Source organism: Hyaena hyaena, unplaced genomic scaffold, assembly GCF_003009895.1.
Source record: "Hyaena hyaena isolate Hyena2069 unplaced genomic scaffold, ASM300989v1 scaffold_1073, whole genome shotgun sequence".
In the NCBI taxonomy this organism is placed as follows: Eukaryota; Metazoa; Chordata; class Mammalia; order Carnivora; family Hyaenidae; genus Hyaena; species Hyaena hyaena.
The window spans coordinates 328,687-346,870 of NW_024081709.1; the positions used below are offsets into that span (position 1 = coordinate 328,687).

General features: G+C 35.2%; 1 protein-coding gene across 6 annotated transcripts in view; it reads right to left on the reverse strand.

Annotated features, from left to right (window-relative positions):
* LMO7 (LIM domain 7) overlaps positions 1–18,184 on the reverse strand; it is a 197,155-nt gene that overhangs the window by 104,290 nt on the left and 74,681 nt on the right. For all 6 annotated transcript variants that reach the window (XM_039222184.1, XM_039222187.1, XM_039222185.1 and 3 more), the window contains one exon: positions 9,952–10,021. In XM_039222184.1, coding sequence (XP_039078115.1) covers positions 9,952–10,021 — 70 coding nt within the window. The remainder of the gene's footprint in view (positions 1–9,951; positions 10,022–18,184) is intronic.

Sequence of the window (18,184 nt, forward strand, 5' to 3'; positions counted from 1 at the left end):
CAACCTCAATTCTACCTGCAAGCCAATGCTAACCTCCCCTTAGAAGGCATTGGTAGGTTCAATGGATTAGAGCATGAACATTCTTGGGAGCCATTCTTTCTATGACACCATCACTGTTCCTTATAGACAGGTTCCTGTATGTTATATCCTTCTCAAAATGAAGTCTATGTAAACAGGACTCCAGGTGTGGTTAATTATCAAAGTCATCACTTGATGGGTCACTAATAATGATCCTCTTGTAAAATGAGAATAACAGTGATTTTAAAGACTTAGTGAGGAAATAGGTGATGGATTGGCAGTTTCTAGGAATATAGTAAATAGGCCGTAAGTACCTTGCAGTAAGTGGACCTTACTTTTTTTGTTACAGGCCACAGGTACTTTGCCTTGTGGCATCTGTATTATACTGTTGGCTAACTGAAATGTACAATGGCAGGAACCAGTTCACAATAAAGAGACAGTTCACAGGAAGGTGACCTGTGAGCTTTAATGGACCATGAGGCTAGTGAAATTTAGCATAAAAAAATTTCGGATATAAAGAATCTGAAATGCAAATGATATGATCCTATCAAGTGAGGTTTCATGGATAAAAGTATAAAATGCATGATTAAGTTTGCAGGTAATACAAAACCACCGCTATCCTGTGATTTTTTTTTCAACAAAAATCTAGCTGAAATCTATTCCCCATAAATACCCTTTTGGAGACTTGCAGCCATCTAGACGACTTTAAGTTGCAGACTTTGATAATCAGTACATTAAATAAGTCTTTTTGTTCCAATATCTAAAAACAAGACTATGTATGAAGCCCCATGTTTTTATTCTATCCTTTTTTAAAAAAATGAAAATAGTGCAAGTACAAAGCCCTAAGGCAAACTGTAGAAACTTCTCCAAGCTTATATGGATTTACATTTCATTCCTTAAAATTGAGCTTTTTTTCTCAACTACTTAAGATTTCACCTACAGATATTATTATCTGGTCTGCTTTTCTCCATCTTGACTATAGCAAGACCACAGCAGACATTTTGTAGGAATTAAGACATATCTAAAAGGATAGGGCTGGTAAAATGACTGAATAAACCATAAATAAACAAAGTGAGCATCATGTCAGGGAAATGACCAGAGAACAAGGAATGCAGGGAAACTACCATCTACTCCACAGGACACCCACACAATGGTTGCTTCGGGGAAATGCAGGCCTATTGTTGCCACATTCGCTGTGAAGCCAGAGAGGAGGATTTTACACGAAATCTGAGGGTCTGCAAATGTTGGCTCAAATTTTAAAAACAAGCAAAAATGGTATAAGTAAAACAAAACTCATCGTAGCTATTTCATGACCTCTTACTGGCCTCCAGAACTTGCCATGGGACCAGCCAAGTAATATTTTGCTTTAGAGCATTTGTGATAGGACAAGGCTGGCTTCTAGTGTTACTTTCTTTCTTGTTAAATAATCACAAACCATCTCTTTAATCACCTTTTCCATCATGTTATCAGGGAACAATATCTAAGATTGACACTGATCATTCTGACATTTGCAAATCTACAATCTTATGCAAACTGCCTAAGAATAATGTAATAATGTCTAACCAATTATCTGGCCACTTCATGGCCAGTCAAGCTGACACACAAAACTAGTCGTTACAACAATCAAGTCTGTTTTTCAACTGTCCTTCTTGCCTCTTCTTGATCTCCTTCAGTCTATTCATCACATACCAATTTGTGATTTTTTTTACTTTCACATTTTATTGAGATATAATTCACCTACAAGTCACGAATTTAAAGTTTATGATTCAATGGTTGTTAGTGTATTCAGAGATACATGTACATCCTTTACTAGAGGCAGCCAAAGATCTTTAACAACAAATGAAATTGCTCTCAACCCCCCCGCACCCCCCACCCCATGGCTTCTCATCACGCTAAGAGTAAAATGGGATCCACTCACCAAAGCCAATAAAGCTGTCCTACCTTTCCACCTTACGCAGTTCCAGATCCAGAGTCCTTGCTAGTCCAGCTTGATCCTGCCTTGATCCCCCTCTTTTCCTTCTGTCTGGAAAAGTCTCATGATCCCCATATGTTTCCCCTCCTTCACTATATTCAGGTCCCCGATGAAATATCAACTCCAGAAACAAGATGTCCCTCAGAACCTTCTCTGAAGCACTTCTCATGCACTCAGTCATTCTCTACCCATTCACTTTATTTTTCCCAGTGTTACTACTGTCAACTGACGAGGTATTACATATTCTACATGGTAACTATTAGTACCTGATAAGTTATTACTGACCTACTAACCATGCTCCATTAGGGAGAAACTCTCTGCCTTACTTGTGGCTTTGTTCCAAGTTCCTAGAATAGTACCTGGCACATAGCAGGTATTCAAAAAATACTTTTAGGAAGGGAGGGATAGTCATGGGCTTGAAACCCATCAAATGACTGATGTGTTAATACCAGTCTTACACTCGGGTTCTATTTTTTATTAAGTTCATTTGCTCTACTGTTTCCAATTTCAACATAACAAAAAGTTCTTAAAGAGAGATGTTCTGAGCGTTTTTGTACCAGCATTTTTGTACTGTCCTGTATGACATAATCCTACTCTGAATGAATTTTTCTTTAACTTGACAAATTAATCCTGGTGTTGCTTTAGGAATTCTAATTCACTAATGTTTTTTAAAGATGTTGCCCTCAAGGCTGAAAGCTGGCATGTGTTCACCTTAGATTTAAAAACAAGTACATTTTGGAACTCTAGGGAAGTGCTCCTATCTTGTGCCAATGCCATGACTAAGAAATTAGGGCTCGAAATAAAACAGGAATTTCCTGATTTACAGTGCTGTATCATTATGAGGGTAATGGAAACAACTTCAATGTTGACACTAAGTTTTTATGTTTTCACTTTTTGTGATACTTATCTTTAACTGGGAGTTGAAGAAAAGTAAGTAGATAAGGAGATTCTTGAGGAAATCACCTAAAATTTCTTTATAAATAACCGAGTTATCAAGGAGTTATTTATATGGAGGTATTAAGGCATTTGGATATTTAATATCTAATATTTGTTACCTTGAAAACAACCAGTGTACGATCCCCATTCAGTCTGTTTTCTTAGACTTGATTATTGGATAACCCTAAAGTATTTCAAAATACTGCTGATCCACAGAAATTCCAGGAAAATATACATTAGAAATTATTTAAACTAAAATACAACCACGGAAAATGTCATTTTCAATGCATAAAGTGGCCTTATTTTTACTAAATTGCCGGCCTTTATGCTATAATGTCTAACCAAAGTGTCACAATACATTAAATAACATTGTAAGTGGCCACACTACAGTACTCCCCTATAACTTTACTAAGAAGAAAAAGCACTCCATGTATTTGTTATTAGTGTTTATTTTTAAAGAAAATAATCAGATTGACAAACTAGAAAAATAAAAATAGTGTAAATTTTATTGTTTGTGGCATAATTATACAACATATAATAATGGTTCACCCTCCCTTTGAAACAAAAAGTTTTCCTTAGTGTAGTTTTTATCATGAAACCACAGGTGAGCAATTTTAATCAAGTTTCTTGATATCATTAACCTCCATGTCTCTCTTGGTTTTATTTGCAAAAGAGTTCAGAAGCTCAGTGTCCCATAAACCTCCTTCTCCCAACCCCCTTGCACACTTTCCCCTCGGAAAAAGAGTGGGATACATATAGTCACTGCCTGAGAGTGGGTTTTAAAAAGTACAGGATACTTTGGGGATGAGCACTGAGTGTTATGTAGAAACTAATTTGACAATAAACTATTTGTAAAAAAAAAAAAAAAAAAAAAAAAAAAAAAAAAAAAAAAAAAAAGAAGAAAAAAAAAAAAAAAAAAAAAAGAATGTTCACTCTCAGCTCTAAGCATTTTCAGAAAAACATGCTGTCCTATAATACCAATTACATTCAGTGAAAGCCTTGAAAAAAAAAAAAAAAAGTACAGGATAAAACCTGGATGAACATATCTAAAGTTTACAGCTGACTCCGCGGGGCATTTTCTATTATTGCTGAAAGGGAACAACCAGATGTTTCAATAGTGACCTTAGCACAGACTAGGTTGCACTACTTTGCTGATGTGCTCAAATGTAGAGGAGAGTGAAGATGGATCAGAAATAATTTTACGGACATAAGAACAGTCACTGTTAACAACCTTTTGAAGAATGGACCCATAGACGTGTGTTATTTCTTGAAGTAGCCATTATGAAGGCAAGAGAATCTGACACATCCAACAGCTTAAGCTGGCTGGCATCTTTTCATTTCCTGCATTCTACAGCATTCCTGAATCAGGAGACAACCTTCCCAGTTTCTACGGTCACACCTTACACATTCCACTCTCAAAAATAATCTGAAAGAGTAACCCTTTAGAGGAAGGATACTCATTTTCGGCCCATATTTTTGAAGCAAGTGTAGATATAATAAAGATTTTAAAATTAAGCACACTGAAAGACACAATGTTCAAATAAAAAATGATTCAAACCAAAGATTCTTTTTTTTAAAGTAGAATTAATGTCCAGGACAGAGCCCAATGTGGGGCTTGAACTCATGACCGTGAGATCAAGACCTGAGCTGAGATCAAGAGTTCCATACTTAGCCAACTGAGCCACCCAAGCATCCCTCAAACCAAATTTTCTAAAATACCATTCCTTTTCTCAGAGAAACTGCAATTAAAATAGAAGGCATGAGTAGATGACTCAAATTTATACTCAGTCAACAAACTAGTCCATGCCAAGGGGTAGTGTTTATTTTCTCAACTCTTTACCTCCATGGCTTTCAACCAGGGATGATTTTACCCCATAGGGGTCACTGGCAATGTCAGAAGACATTTTCAGTGGTCATCTTTTGGGGGGAGAGGAGCATGGTGTTACCAGCATCTAATGAGTAGAGTCCAGAGAAGTAGCTCAACATTCTTTAATGCACAGCAAAGACCACCCCCTCAACAAAGAATGATCTGACCCAAAATGTCAATAGTTAGTGGTGCCAAGGCTGAGAAACCTTGCTTTAGTAAATACAACTAAATCATGAGGGGTCCAAGACAACTCTAAGTCTTAGGATTAATAACTTCCTTGATGTTCTCTGTACATATTGTATTTCATGTACACTAAGACATCAGTTGGTAAACATTATTCTGGTTCAATGGCTCTTTTCACCACAGAATATCTTGCCTGTTTCTCAGGGTTTTGTTTTGAGATTGAGTTTTTGAATTCCCAAATAAAGTTTTAGTTTTGAGTTTCAATGAATTGAACACACCCACATTTAACAACAGCTAATTTTGTGGAAAACTCAGACTGTTTGGTTAGATTTGGGGGGCATCACTTTGTGAAGAATATAAAGAGTAGAAAATATAGGAAAGGTGTATTTCTTGAAAAATTAGAACTCAGTGTTAAGTGAGAAAAGCCATATTTCTAGATCTATGAGAACATGGTTAACACATATCTAAAGGAAAAAAAGTCATAAAATCCTATGAATGTTTCAAGCAAAGCATTCAATATATTTCTAAATCATCCAAACACCTCTCTCCATATTGTCATTGCTCAGAGGATATTCCATGTGATTCATATAGATCCACCTACAAATAGTAAACACATCGTCTTGGCTTCAAAGCTAAATACAGAGTAGCCTAACATGAAATGGATGGAAGTTATAGCTAAAAGAAAGAGAATAAGAATGGAATGATAGAAAATAGGGCTTGGAGTACAGAAATCGTACATTTTTTATTATAGTTAATTTCATATAGCGTATCTAATCCAGAGAAGCCTCATTCACAGAACCTTCTTTAACGCACACACCTGAACTCAGTGAGCCAATGGCTACCAACCCTCCAGAATACAACCCATTTTGCCAGGATGACTCTCTTCTCAAGAACACACCCGCCAGCTGGCCAGTGACCTCTGATATTTGTAGCCTGGAAAGACAGGTAATTTGATCCATTCAGATTCTTCTCTTGGGACCTTCAATTGAGAGACACCATTTCTTATTTGCAATAGGGCAGAAAAAAGTAATCATGTGGAATGTAGCTGCCATATTTATGACTGAACACTGAATTAATGACAGAGTCCTCTGAAAAATCCTTCAAGTAAAACCCTCCATCTCACCGAGCTTGAAAGCATCTCTACTCTTTGTTACTAAAAAAAAGTGTAACTGCATATAAAACTGGTGAATCAGATTAAGGTCTTTGGATGTACCAGTGCCAATTTCCTGGCTTTAATACTGTATCACAATTATGCAAAATGTTACCATGGGTGAAGGAAACTGGGTGAAGGTCACAGAGGACCTCTCTGTACTGTTTTTTTCCAACTTCCCGTGAATCTATATTCATTTTTTAAAAAAGTTTTTTAAAAAGCAAACATTAAATTAAAAATACTACCTAGCTGTATTAGTTTCCTAGGGCTGCCATAACGAAGTCCCACAAACTGGATGGCTTAGAACAACAGAGATGTATTGTCTCAGAGTTCTGGAGGCTGAAAGTCCAAAATCAAGGTGTCTACAAAGCCATGATCTCTATAAAACCTGTAAAGAAATCATTCCTTGCCTCTTCCTAGCTTTTGGTAGTGTGCTGGCAATCTTTAGTGTTCCTTGCCTATGGATGCATTACCCCAGTCCTCAGTCACATGGCATTCCTCCTGGGTGTATCCATATTCACATAGTCATCTTTTTACAAGAACAATAGTCACGTTAGATAAGGGGCCACCCCTCCATTATGACTCCATATTCACTCAGTATACCATCTTCAACAACCCTATTCACAAATAATGTAACATTCTGAGGTACTGGGGTTTAGGACTTCAATATATAATGATTTGGTGAGCAGGGGTGGGGAGTGGGAACACAATTCAACCTATAACACTATTCCTTCAAAGACCTAATTCTAGAGCTTACTATTTGTCACAATTGAACCCTTTTTCAAAATTTATTCATTGAAAAAAAATCTTGGCCTCCCATAAATATCAATCATTATGTTGCTGTGAACACAAAAATTTCTAGTATTAAAAAGTCTGGCTCAGGTCAGACTTTTTATCTTTCTTCTATACACATTGAAAATGAAGGCTTGTGACATACCTCTTCTTGAGGAATTCTTAGAGGTCAGTCTTTATATTCCAACTACAACTCCTCATGTGTGTTCAGTAAATGGCGGGCTATTATAATCCATGGCATCAAATTTATATATCTGGTGTTTTCTTGCCCATTTGCTCATTTATTTGCCAGATCCTGCTCCACCACTAGGACATTACACTCTCTGAGGATAAGGTCCTTCTCTGTCATTATCCTCCCAATATACCCTCATAAACTAGAAAAATTCTGGACCTAGTAGGCATTCAACTACGTGTTAGAAAAAAACGAATGGCTGCAAAAGAACCTGTATGCCAGACTATACAATCCCTTTCCACCCACATATGACAATCCTACTGAAGAGATACTAGAGCTCTAATGCACACTTCAAATTGAGCCTTCAAGAAGTTGTGACATAACCATCCTGACATACAAGCAAGGGAAGGAGGAGTCCATGAGGCATGATGACAACTGCAAACCAATTGTAGCCAATTCTGCAATGTGGTGATTCTTATGCTCCTGCATCCCATTAAAAATGCTCAGTGTTCTGTACTTGGGAAATCATTCCATTTAATATTCCGGAAATACATTTCATTTTAATTTCTAAAGATAAAATCCAAACTAGATAGAATTTCCATGCTTGAAATAGAAATACTTGGAGAGATCTTTGTATTTAAATATAAAATACATTTGGCTTACTTCTAATCGTAGAATCAGAAGATTGAATAAAACCTCTAGTGGCCAGTAACAACAAACTACCATAATTCAAGTATTCCAAATATGCAGGGTGTTTCAAATCAAAGGCTAATTTCATTTAAAATGTGTGTAATTGATCCAAGAAACAACAATTCACAATCTAAGTATCAAAGTAAGAAAAACTTGAGACACTTAAAAAGACTTTCAATACAATGCAAACTTTTAATTTTCACAAAAATTATTTCATAAAAATGATTTTCATACAAGACTTAGTTATTTTTATTAAACTGAATGTTTCTTCCTAGAAAGATTTCAAAAACCAAATTTCTTTGGGGAACCTGGGTGGCCCAGTCGGTTAAACATCCGACTTCAGCTCAGGTCATGATCTTGAAGTTCATGGGATGGAGACTCACAACAGCTTCTGTGCTGACAGCTCAGAGCCTGGAGCCTCCCTCAAATTCTGTGTCTCCCTCTCTCTTTCTGCCCCTGCCCTGCTCATGCTCTGTCTCTCTTACTCTCTCTTAAAAATTAATAAATGTTTTTAAAGTTTTTAATTTAAAAAAAAGTCTTTAATTTTTTTCCTTAAATGATACCTTCTGACTTGCTATATTACTAAAATTCATACATTTATATATACAGCTATACATTCATATATATATATACACACACACACACACAAACATATATTCATATAGCAATATATGCATGCCTGGTAGTCTGTTTACCTAACCAAATTTGAGACCAATAGAACTCATGTCATGATAGAAATGAAACAGAATTAACATGGTAAGAAAGAATTCATATTTGAGGCCAACTGCTCTGAGAACTTTACATATATTCTATGTTTCAGAGGAAAATTTTATTGGTCTTTCAAAGAAAAAAAGAAAGCTCTAAAACTCTTCTTTCCTAGACAGTTATTTTCCAATAATACGCAATATGTGACTTACTCCTGTAAAACTGTAATGAGATTTTCATACCAGCTGCAAATCCAGAAATTTTGATGTTGTTACCCTTTAATCCTTCATGCCTCTGACATTTGCAAGCACATGGTTGGCCAAACAAAAGGTTCTTGAATGTAATAAGCAGCTTGACTATTCCAAAGATTAATTTTTCTGTCTCTCTCTCTATCTAAATTCCATGTATCAGCTGTCCTAAACTTCAGTGTATTATAAAATGAGTTTTTTTAAACTGACTTCTTTCATCAGCCTTGAATTTTAAGGGTTGCTAACATTTTGAAAATAATCCATCATGAGTACTTAATTACAAATTACTTTCAAAGATAGAGCCCCACCTTGTTACCGGTCTTTCAATTCTTATTGACCCACCAGAATATCTATGCAATGAAAGTGTAGAGTATTTTTTAGACACAAAATCTAAATTTAAAGCTAGAAGGAATCTAGGGGCGCCTGGGTGGCTTAGTCGGTTAAGCGTCCGACTTTCGCTTAGGTCATGATCTCGCGGTTCGTGGGTTCGAGCCCCGCGTCGGGTTCTGTGCTGACTGCCAGCTCAGAGCCTGGAGCTTATTTCAGAGTCTGTGACTCCCTCTCTCTCTGACCCTCCCCTGCTCACACTGTCTCTCTCTCTCTCCTAGAAATAAATAAAACATTAAAAAATAAAAACAAAAAGAAAAGCTAGAAGGAATCTAGAGATCTATCCCATAGTCAGGGAGTATTACTGAGGCAAGTAAGAAAATAATGACCTACCCAATATCACACAGAACCCAGGTAGGAAATCTAGTATATAAAGCAAAAGCGTTCGAGATACACTCCAGGATCTGTGTGCTAAGTGAGAGTCATCCATAAGCAGAAGCAACACATATAAAACAACTGATGACCAAAAACAGTTTCCCTAACTGTGGTCAACTAGCAAACAAAGTATGCAGGGCTGAACTTCAGAAAGAACATGATCGTAAACAAATGTAGTCTCTGAAGAAATTAGCCAAGAAAGGGAATATATGAAGTTTGAGGGCACAAAAAGGAAAACAAACAAAGAATAAAAAAAAATAAAAGCCTCCTGGCAGAAGGGAAACAGAAAGAACTAAAGGTATAAGGAGGACATCACTAAAAACATTTTTCTTGAGCAAGAAACCCAAAACTGAATTTCTATGATAATTCCAGATAAGAGTACCAGACTACACCCATTGTTTTACATTTCAAAAACAAAAAAATTTAGATTGGAAGATAATTTTTTTTTTTACTTACCAAACCTGCTATTGGTGTAGACAGTCTATTAATCTTCTTAATGACACCAGGTTTAAGTTTGTTAATCAAACTGAAAATTAAGAAAGAAATAACACACGCAATTACAAGAATGCCAATATCAGCTTAGTATTAAATTATTTGTCACTACTCCAGCCCCCATATAATGTTCAGAGCCAAGAGCCCAATAAAAGGCAACCAACCAAGAAAACAAGTCAAGAAACACAGTAGGAAGAACAGCATTGCAGATAGTGAGGGGTTCTCTTAGACCATATAGACACTGTCTTCAAAGCCATGTCCCTAAAAATAGTTCCACATTTATTAAAGGCAACATTTGATTCTGTTTCAAGACCCAGTTTAAGGATCTCTTTCATTATAACTTAGTTCTCTTGAACCTAAGAATAACTTCTATTAATCATTCACTAATTTTTTTTCTCAAACTGATCTTTATTTTGAAAGGTAGATTCAAATCACATAACTTTGCCAGATTTGTTTATTGAAGTACAGCTGACATTCAATATTAGTTTCAGGTGTATAACATAGTGATTAGACATTTATATACATTATGAAATGATCACCATCATAAGTCTAGTTACCATCTGTCCTCATACAAAGTAATTAGAATATTATTTACTATATTTCCTATGCCGTATTTTACACGTCCATGACTATTTTATAACCAGATCTCTTGAATTCTATGTTTTTTGTTGTTATTGTTGTTCAGCTTTACAGTGCTAAGCCATGTAGAAATTTAATACTATAGTAATGCTTTTCTAATGCTTGCTTGGTTAATTAATCATTAGTCACTGTCAGAAAACAGCAATTTAAAACAGTGGTTTTATTAGTCAATAATCTGGCCACAAAAGGTAATTCTTTATTCTGTAAACAGAGATCCAAAAGGAAAGCAAATATAGGAGAAAGAACCAAATATTCTTAATTTACTGGTCTCCTCTTCACAATGGGTAACAGAAAAAAAAAAAAATCTGACTCTTGTGGAATGTCACTCCTTCAACATTCCAGAGATTTATATATACACTTGAATGTGCTAAAAATAAAGAAGACAAAAGTCTCAATTTAATAACCTTCAGAATGTTGTTCAACAGGATTCAAATTTACAAAACAATGGCTTACGAAGATTTAGTCTGGTGAGTTTTCTGTTTTCCTAGTTTCTTCACACAAAGATCTTTGGACAACTTAATATACATAATAAAATCACCCCCTCATCTTCAAGCATTTCCTAGAACTCTTTATTACTCTTTGATTCCCAATTTCTTACTTGTGCACAGAAAGCCATAGGAAGGAAGGATTTCTCCCTTCATAGTTGAATTATTTTCTCTTTAATCACTAGCTAAGAAGCTAGAAAAGAAGTTGAGCAGCTTTATAAGAAATGACAGTTCCAAATTAATTCTAGTTCTTCTCTATTAACCAGGTACTTAATAAATTCTATTACCAGTGGCATCTTGCAATGCATAGAAGAGCTAATAAATGGAACATGACTTAATAAGAACATTATTCTGGCATAGTATAAATCAAGAAATTCGTAGAGTTGTTGACCATTAACTTGGAAGTGACTTCCCTATAGTAACTTGGATCTTAAAATGTAATCTTTTGGTGGTATAAAAAGTCAGAGACTAAAATGAGCTAGGCCAACTTATCCAATGTCAGGAAAGCCTAGCATCAGTTGTCTTTATTAGAGGAAGAATGTCATAAAGTCTTCCTCCACCTCTTTGAGTCACTGATGACTTTGGCCAATTTGTCTTTTTACTTTGCTTATCATTTTTATATTACAGTGTTAGTAACGTCCAACCATTTTGGAATGAATAATAACACAGTGTACACTATTTAGTCAGCAAAAGGAAGTAAGAGATTGAAGTAAAGCAAACAGTACAGTTAAATGAGGTCTCCCAAAAATGAGTTGACTCCTCCCTCATCAGAAGATTCCACAGCTATTGCCAAGAAGATTCCACAGCTATTACCAAGAAGCAACATACACCACAATGGATTAGCTTTTTCCTCAATGCCTGAGCCTCCCAGTACACATACAAACGTGGAAATAACCACCACACAGAAACAACACTCCACATAACATACAACCCACCCTCTAAAAGTTGTATCACTAGGAGAAAACGCTGTTTTACTTTGTCAACTGTTAAAATGCTATTTGTTTTAAGCACCAGAGTATGGAAAAATGCACATATGGTTTTGGAAGAAACTGAACATCCAATCAAATTGTGAATCATGAATAATTATTTTCACATACAATTAAAGGAAAAACTTTTAGGATATTTCTTCTAGGGAGAAACACAGATTTCATTAAATCTAAACTGTGAAATTAAAAAAAAACTTTAACGTTTTTTCACTTTTTGAAAGACAGAGAGAGAGCATGAGCAGGGGTGGGACAGAAAGAGAGGGAGACAACGAATCTGAGCTGTCAGCACAGAGCCCGACGCGGGGCTCAAACCCATAAACCCTAAGATCCGTGAACTGAGCTGAAGTCAATGCTTAACCAACTGAGCCACTCAGACTCCCCTAAACTTCTGTGAAATTTAAGGATATCTAAAAAAAAAATTAGGGGCAGAGTCTTAACACCAAATCAAATAAAAATGCCACACTAGGGAGATACTATTCTCTTTTACAAATATCTTTTGTAATACTACTTTTTTTACTTTTACAAAAATCTTTTACAAAAGCATTATACCTCTACTTCCCCAAACCTTCCCTCAGGTCATGGCATAAACCTGATTATGTGCTTTTTAGCACATCAGAGGTTTGCTCTTCTGGGGAGATTAAAACCAGGACAGAGAACACCTAGACCGTGTGCTGTCTCCTGTGGTAGACCACACTGGCAGAAGCCTGCAACCCCTCTCCCTCAGCTCATCCCTGTACTCTTATCTACTTCTTTTTCTTTTCTTCTCCAAAACATCCTGCCCACTCCCTCCGAGGGAGCCGAGTTACATAATAGATGCTAGAAAGCTGCCTCTGTTCCACAACTTTGTCACCAGTGAATATATCCTGACTTTAAATGTAACACCAAGGACACGTACATAAAGTTCAATGTAACATCTAGCTTGGTTATAAACAGTTTTAATGAGAACTAGAATTTGGTGTTCTCTTAGTCTCCAGAAACTAGTTCCAAATGCCAAACCTTATTTTTCCCCTTTATCAGAAAGCCCTTCAGTAGAGGTGGAAAATTTAGGGACACCTTTCGACTCCGTATTTCCAAAGACGTTTTTTTAAATGCACTAAGCCAGTGACCTCAAAGAGCACAATACACTGAGAGTAAACTTTCTAACCTATGACTGCATGAGTCAGTTGCATTTATATATTTCTATTATCTTTCTATTGACTACATTTTCTAAATATCTATCCTCAGATTAGTAAAATTTTCCTATTAATAACTTTTTAGGAGACAAAATAAAGATATATTTCCTTATAAATATATTATTTCTAATGTATATTTGAAATATATTGCATAAATTATTAAAAAATAATGATTTTTGTTTTATCTGTTATTTGACACATCTTCATTTGCCTAGTTTTCTTCTAGATGCAAACTCTGCCCACTAACATTTGAATGCTTACTAAAGACAGAGCACTGTGCTAATGAGACAGTGAAGGTGCTGAGTTCAAGGATATTGTCTCGCTGCAAACATCTCCTGGCACTCAGCAAGGTACCTGTATTGTGAAGGTGTTTTAAAAATGTCTGGAAAAACCCACTATCTAACTTTTAATACAGAAAGTTTTCTGTGGTTCAACACCTCTATGTTCTTTACAAAAATAAGTTTAGAAAAAATTTACCTTTAGTTTGACTCAAATGTGAGAAATGGTTTTTGGCTCTTCTCAACAAGGATACCTACCCTGTATTAGGTTTTCTGTTGTCAGATAAGTCAGACCTCGATGTTCCCTGCCAATTGTCAAACGTTGATCAAGAGAATAAACTCTCTATCAGATATATTAATTTGGACAGGTTATCCTAAGTAAATTCCTAAGTAAATTCCTAAGATTTTTCATTAATTATCTCCATCTAAGTTCTTAAGCTCTAAGATCTTTAAAATAAAAACCACGCTGAGCAGTCAGTAATCACATTTCCTTGGGTAAAGTAATAAGCATACATAACTTAAAAAATTTAAAGTTTAGGGGCACCTGCATGGCTCAGTTCATGTTAAGCATCTGATTTTGGCTCAGGTCATGATCTCATGGTTTGTGGGTTGGAACCCCACATTGGGCTCTGTGCTGACAGCTCAGAGCCTGGAGCCTGCTTCAGGTTCTGTGACTCTCGTCTCTCTGTCTCTGTCTCTGTCTCTCTCTCTGCCCCACCCCTCCTTGCATGTACTCTGTCTCTTGCTGTTTGCAAAAATGAATAAACATTAAAAAAATTTTTAACTTTAAAAGCATGCCATAAATATTTATGGTCACCTTAATCTTTTCAAAGACTGGTAGTAAAATTAATCTAAGTTTAATTTCTAGAATTCCTATGGTGGTAACTTTGAACATGGCTGAGTTAGAATACCAGACAAATAGTTAACAATAAATGTGAAGATGTGAAAGTGTGTGTAAGAGCAACAAATCAGCATCAATACACCTGACAATTATAATTTTATTATGATAGGACCCTCTTATTTAGCCTCACTGTTATGCCCAAAGCACCCCTGAAGTGAGTCAAGAAAAGTTTGGTCTGAGGGCAGATTTCCCTTATTTTAAGCAACCTTGACACTAACAGCACAAACGGATCTTGCTGGGTAAGGAGACATTTCCCAGCACTAGACCAATAGCAAAAAGCAGGTCTGGTCCAATATTCGCCACTGTGATCATGTGTGCATATCTTCCTCTGTGCTCCTTACAGTTTCCTATATTCTATTTCTAAAAATAAAATCATCAGCACTCTTGATAAATGTCTGGAAAGGAATGTCACAACGTGAATCAATTTACTTTTGCAGCAGGAGGCAGCGCTCGTGTGCCCACCTCATGGCGGGATACAGCCGCAGCACCGTCCTCTGCACTGAGCTCAGCTCCCTGCTCCTCGCTCTTCCACAGAGCTGCACCCTTCATGACCACACTCTTCAGGGATGTACAAGATTTCACCGATTTATCTATCACATTATAGATATTTAAATTGTTTTTGATATTTTCCACTATGAAGAAGCTTTGTACATAGTAGTCTTTTTCTTTATGATTCCCAAAAGCAAGGATTGAGAAAAGTCCTATAATTTTTATGGTAAGTTAATATATGTTCATATTAATTTTAAAACTAGTACATAATTACTTGATATTGCCACACTGCTTTTCAGAACCATACAAGCTCATATTCAATTGGTCATTTTGAGTATATACCATTTCACCATAACATGCCATCATTTGGTAACATTTCAAATTATTTACTGGCTTCAATTAAAAAATAGTATCATGTGTGGACACCTGGGTGGCCCAGTCAGTTAAGTATCAGACTTCAGCTCAGGTCATGATCTCACAGTTCGTGGGTTCGAGCCCCGTGTTGGGTTCTCTGCTGACAGTGCGGAACCTGCTTGGGATTCTTTCTCTCTCCCTCTCTGCTCCTCCCCAATCTGTGCTTTCTCTTTCTCTCAAAATAAATGAATAATGTTTAAAACATATTTGTACAGTATCTTGCTTTAGCACAATTATTTATTAATGAAGGCAAATATTTTCCTCTTTATTTCCAGTAGTATTTCTTCATTTGTAAAGTATTTAGTCACATCCTTTGCTCATTTGCCTATTAGGTTTTCAAATGTATATTTCACCAATTTATCTGAACTCTTGATAATGTTTCAGTCATTTCGCTTCATACATTTTTTCTCAGAATGTTGTCAGAATAACTATTTTATACAGATTTAAATCCATTTTTTCTTTGCTTTTTTATGTCCTCATTCCTTCAAAACTTAGAATTTTAAACTGCCTCTAAAGATTTTAACTCTTCAATTTTATTTTTTCGCCTTTTTTTATTATCTTAATCTAGGATATTTGGTGGGCTTATAAATTCATTTGTAACCAATTATTTATCCCAATACAATGAAATTGAGTGACTCATCTCTTCTCCATGTTTTCATATCTCCTTTATCACAAATTTCTAGGGGTAAGAATATATTGTGGACTTTGTCTCTATATTAATACATACATTATATATATATACATATATATATATTAATGTTTATTCATTTTTGAGAGACAGAGTGCAAGTAGGGGAGGGGCAGAGAGAGAGGGAGACACGGAATCTGAAGCAGGCTCCAGGCTCTGCGCTGACAGGCCAACAGCAACGAGCCTGATGAGAGGCTCAAGCCCACAAACTATGAGACCATGACCTGAGCCGAAGTCGGACAGTTACCCAACTGAGCCACCAGGAGCCCGAGTATGCACATTTATAAAGCAACCTATATTTTTAATCACTTTGCTTTGTTATGTTTGTCACATGTTCCAATGTTGGGACAATCTAATTTCACAGAAACTTTCATTTTTAGTATTTTTCCTATTCTCACCTGTTTATTCTTCCATGTGAATGTTAAAATAATACTCATTAAGAAAGGCCTGACGAGAGGCACCTGGGTGTCTCTGTTGGTTGAGCATCAGACTTCAGCTCAGGTCATAATCTCACAGTTTGTGAGTCTGAGCCCCGCAATGGGCTCCCTGCTGTCAACAGAGAGCCCAATTTGGATCCTCTGTCCCCCTCTCCCTGCCCCTCCCCTGCTCACGCTCTCTCTCTCAAAAATAAATTTTAAAAAAGTATATTTTTAAAGCCTGACTAGATTTAATATGGGCATAGGATTAAAATTATAAATTAACTGACATCTATTACTTTATTAGAAATTCAGTTTATCATTTCATTTCTTAAATCTTAGAGCTTACCATTACATTTTCAACATCCAAGATGAAAACCTCACACATTTCTCTAAACAGTGTTCTAAACTTTGTCACTATTGCTTTTATCATCTTAGATATCGCCTTATTTTCTGACTGATGATTGTCAATATATAAAAATTCTAGGGATTCTATCATATAAGGAAATTGTTCTACTTTTAATTGATGTGATACCATTATATTTTGTTTTTTTTATCATATCCAGTATTTAATTTACTTCTCAATACACTGGTTAGGGTTATCATACTTTGGCTATTTCATAGCCAACATGTTTTCCATGTGCTTGCCTGAGTACCTTTATTACATTCAAAGTGACTTCAGGAATAACTTCTTACTGATCAACTTTAATAAAATTGCTTATATCTCATACATCTGGCATACATATTACTTCCTTTTATTTTTAGTAAGCCATCATTCCCATTTCTTTCCAGAGGTCTTATCACTGAAATGCTGTATGTTCTCCTTTCAGTAATTTCATTTAGGGCAGAAAAACCCTGTAGATGATACATGCTGGTCATGAAACAGGCCTGGAACTTTCTAACTTCAAGTTTGAGGCCACAATACAAAAAAACCCTACAAAATTTGCAGTGAGTCTCTGTAATGTGACTCGTACAACAGAAGTGAAGTTTTAAATCGATATTTACTAAACTAGCCTTCAACTTAATAAACTGTTTTCTTAAAATGATGTTTCATTATATGTAGATAACAAATTACAAAAAAATGGACTGTGAATCTTAAAAAGAGGACATATAGAGTGGCAATCATAAACTATTGTCATGAAGATAAAGCAGTTTTAAAATTTTTAAATTTAAAAGCAATTTTAAAATTGTCTTTATGAGCTTGAACACTTGCATCTTTGCCTACTACTGAGTTAGCAAACAATATGGAAACTTTAAAGTTTATATATACTTTCTATGTGTATATTATTATAAATACTATTATATATTATTATATTACATATGTTATAATTATTAATATTACTTCTTATATACATAAATATTTATATGTAAATATTTAAATATACTTAAAATATAAATTAAATATACTTAAATATATAAATTAAATATATTTAAATACATAAATTTATATATAAATGATACATAAATATTTTATGTTTTATATAAACTTATATATTTACATGTAAATTAAATATATTTAAATATATGAATATATAAATGCTGTTATAATATATATCAATATTATACATTATATAAAACATATAATTTTAAATACATAAACATATAACATTTATATATACACAAAGTATATATAAAGTGTGTGTATAAATACTTGAAGTGAAGAAAAATCATTTTATTAGTCAAATTATAAATGGTTATAATATGGATGAGAATCAATGGATAGTGTTGGC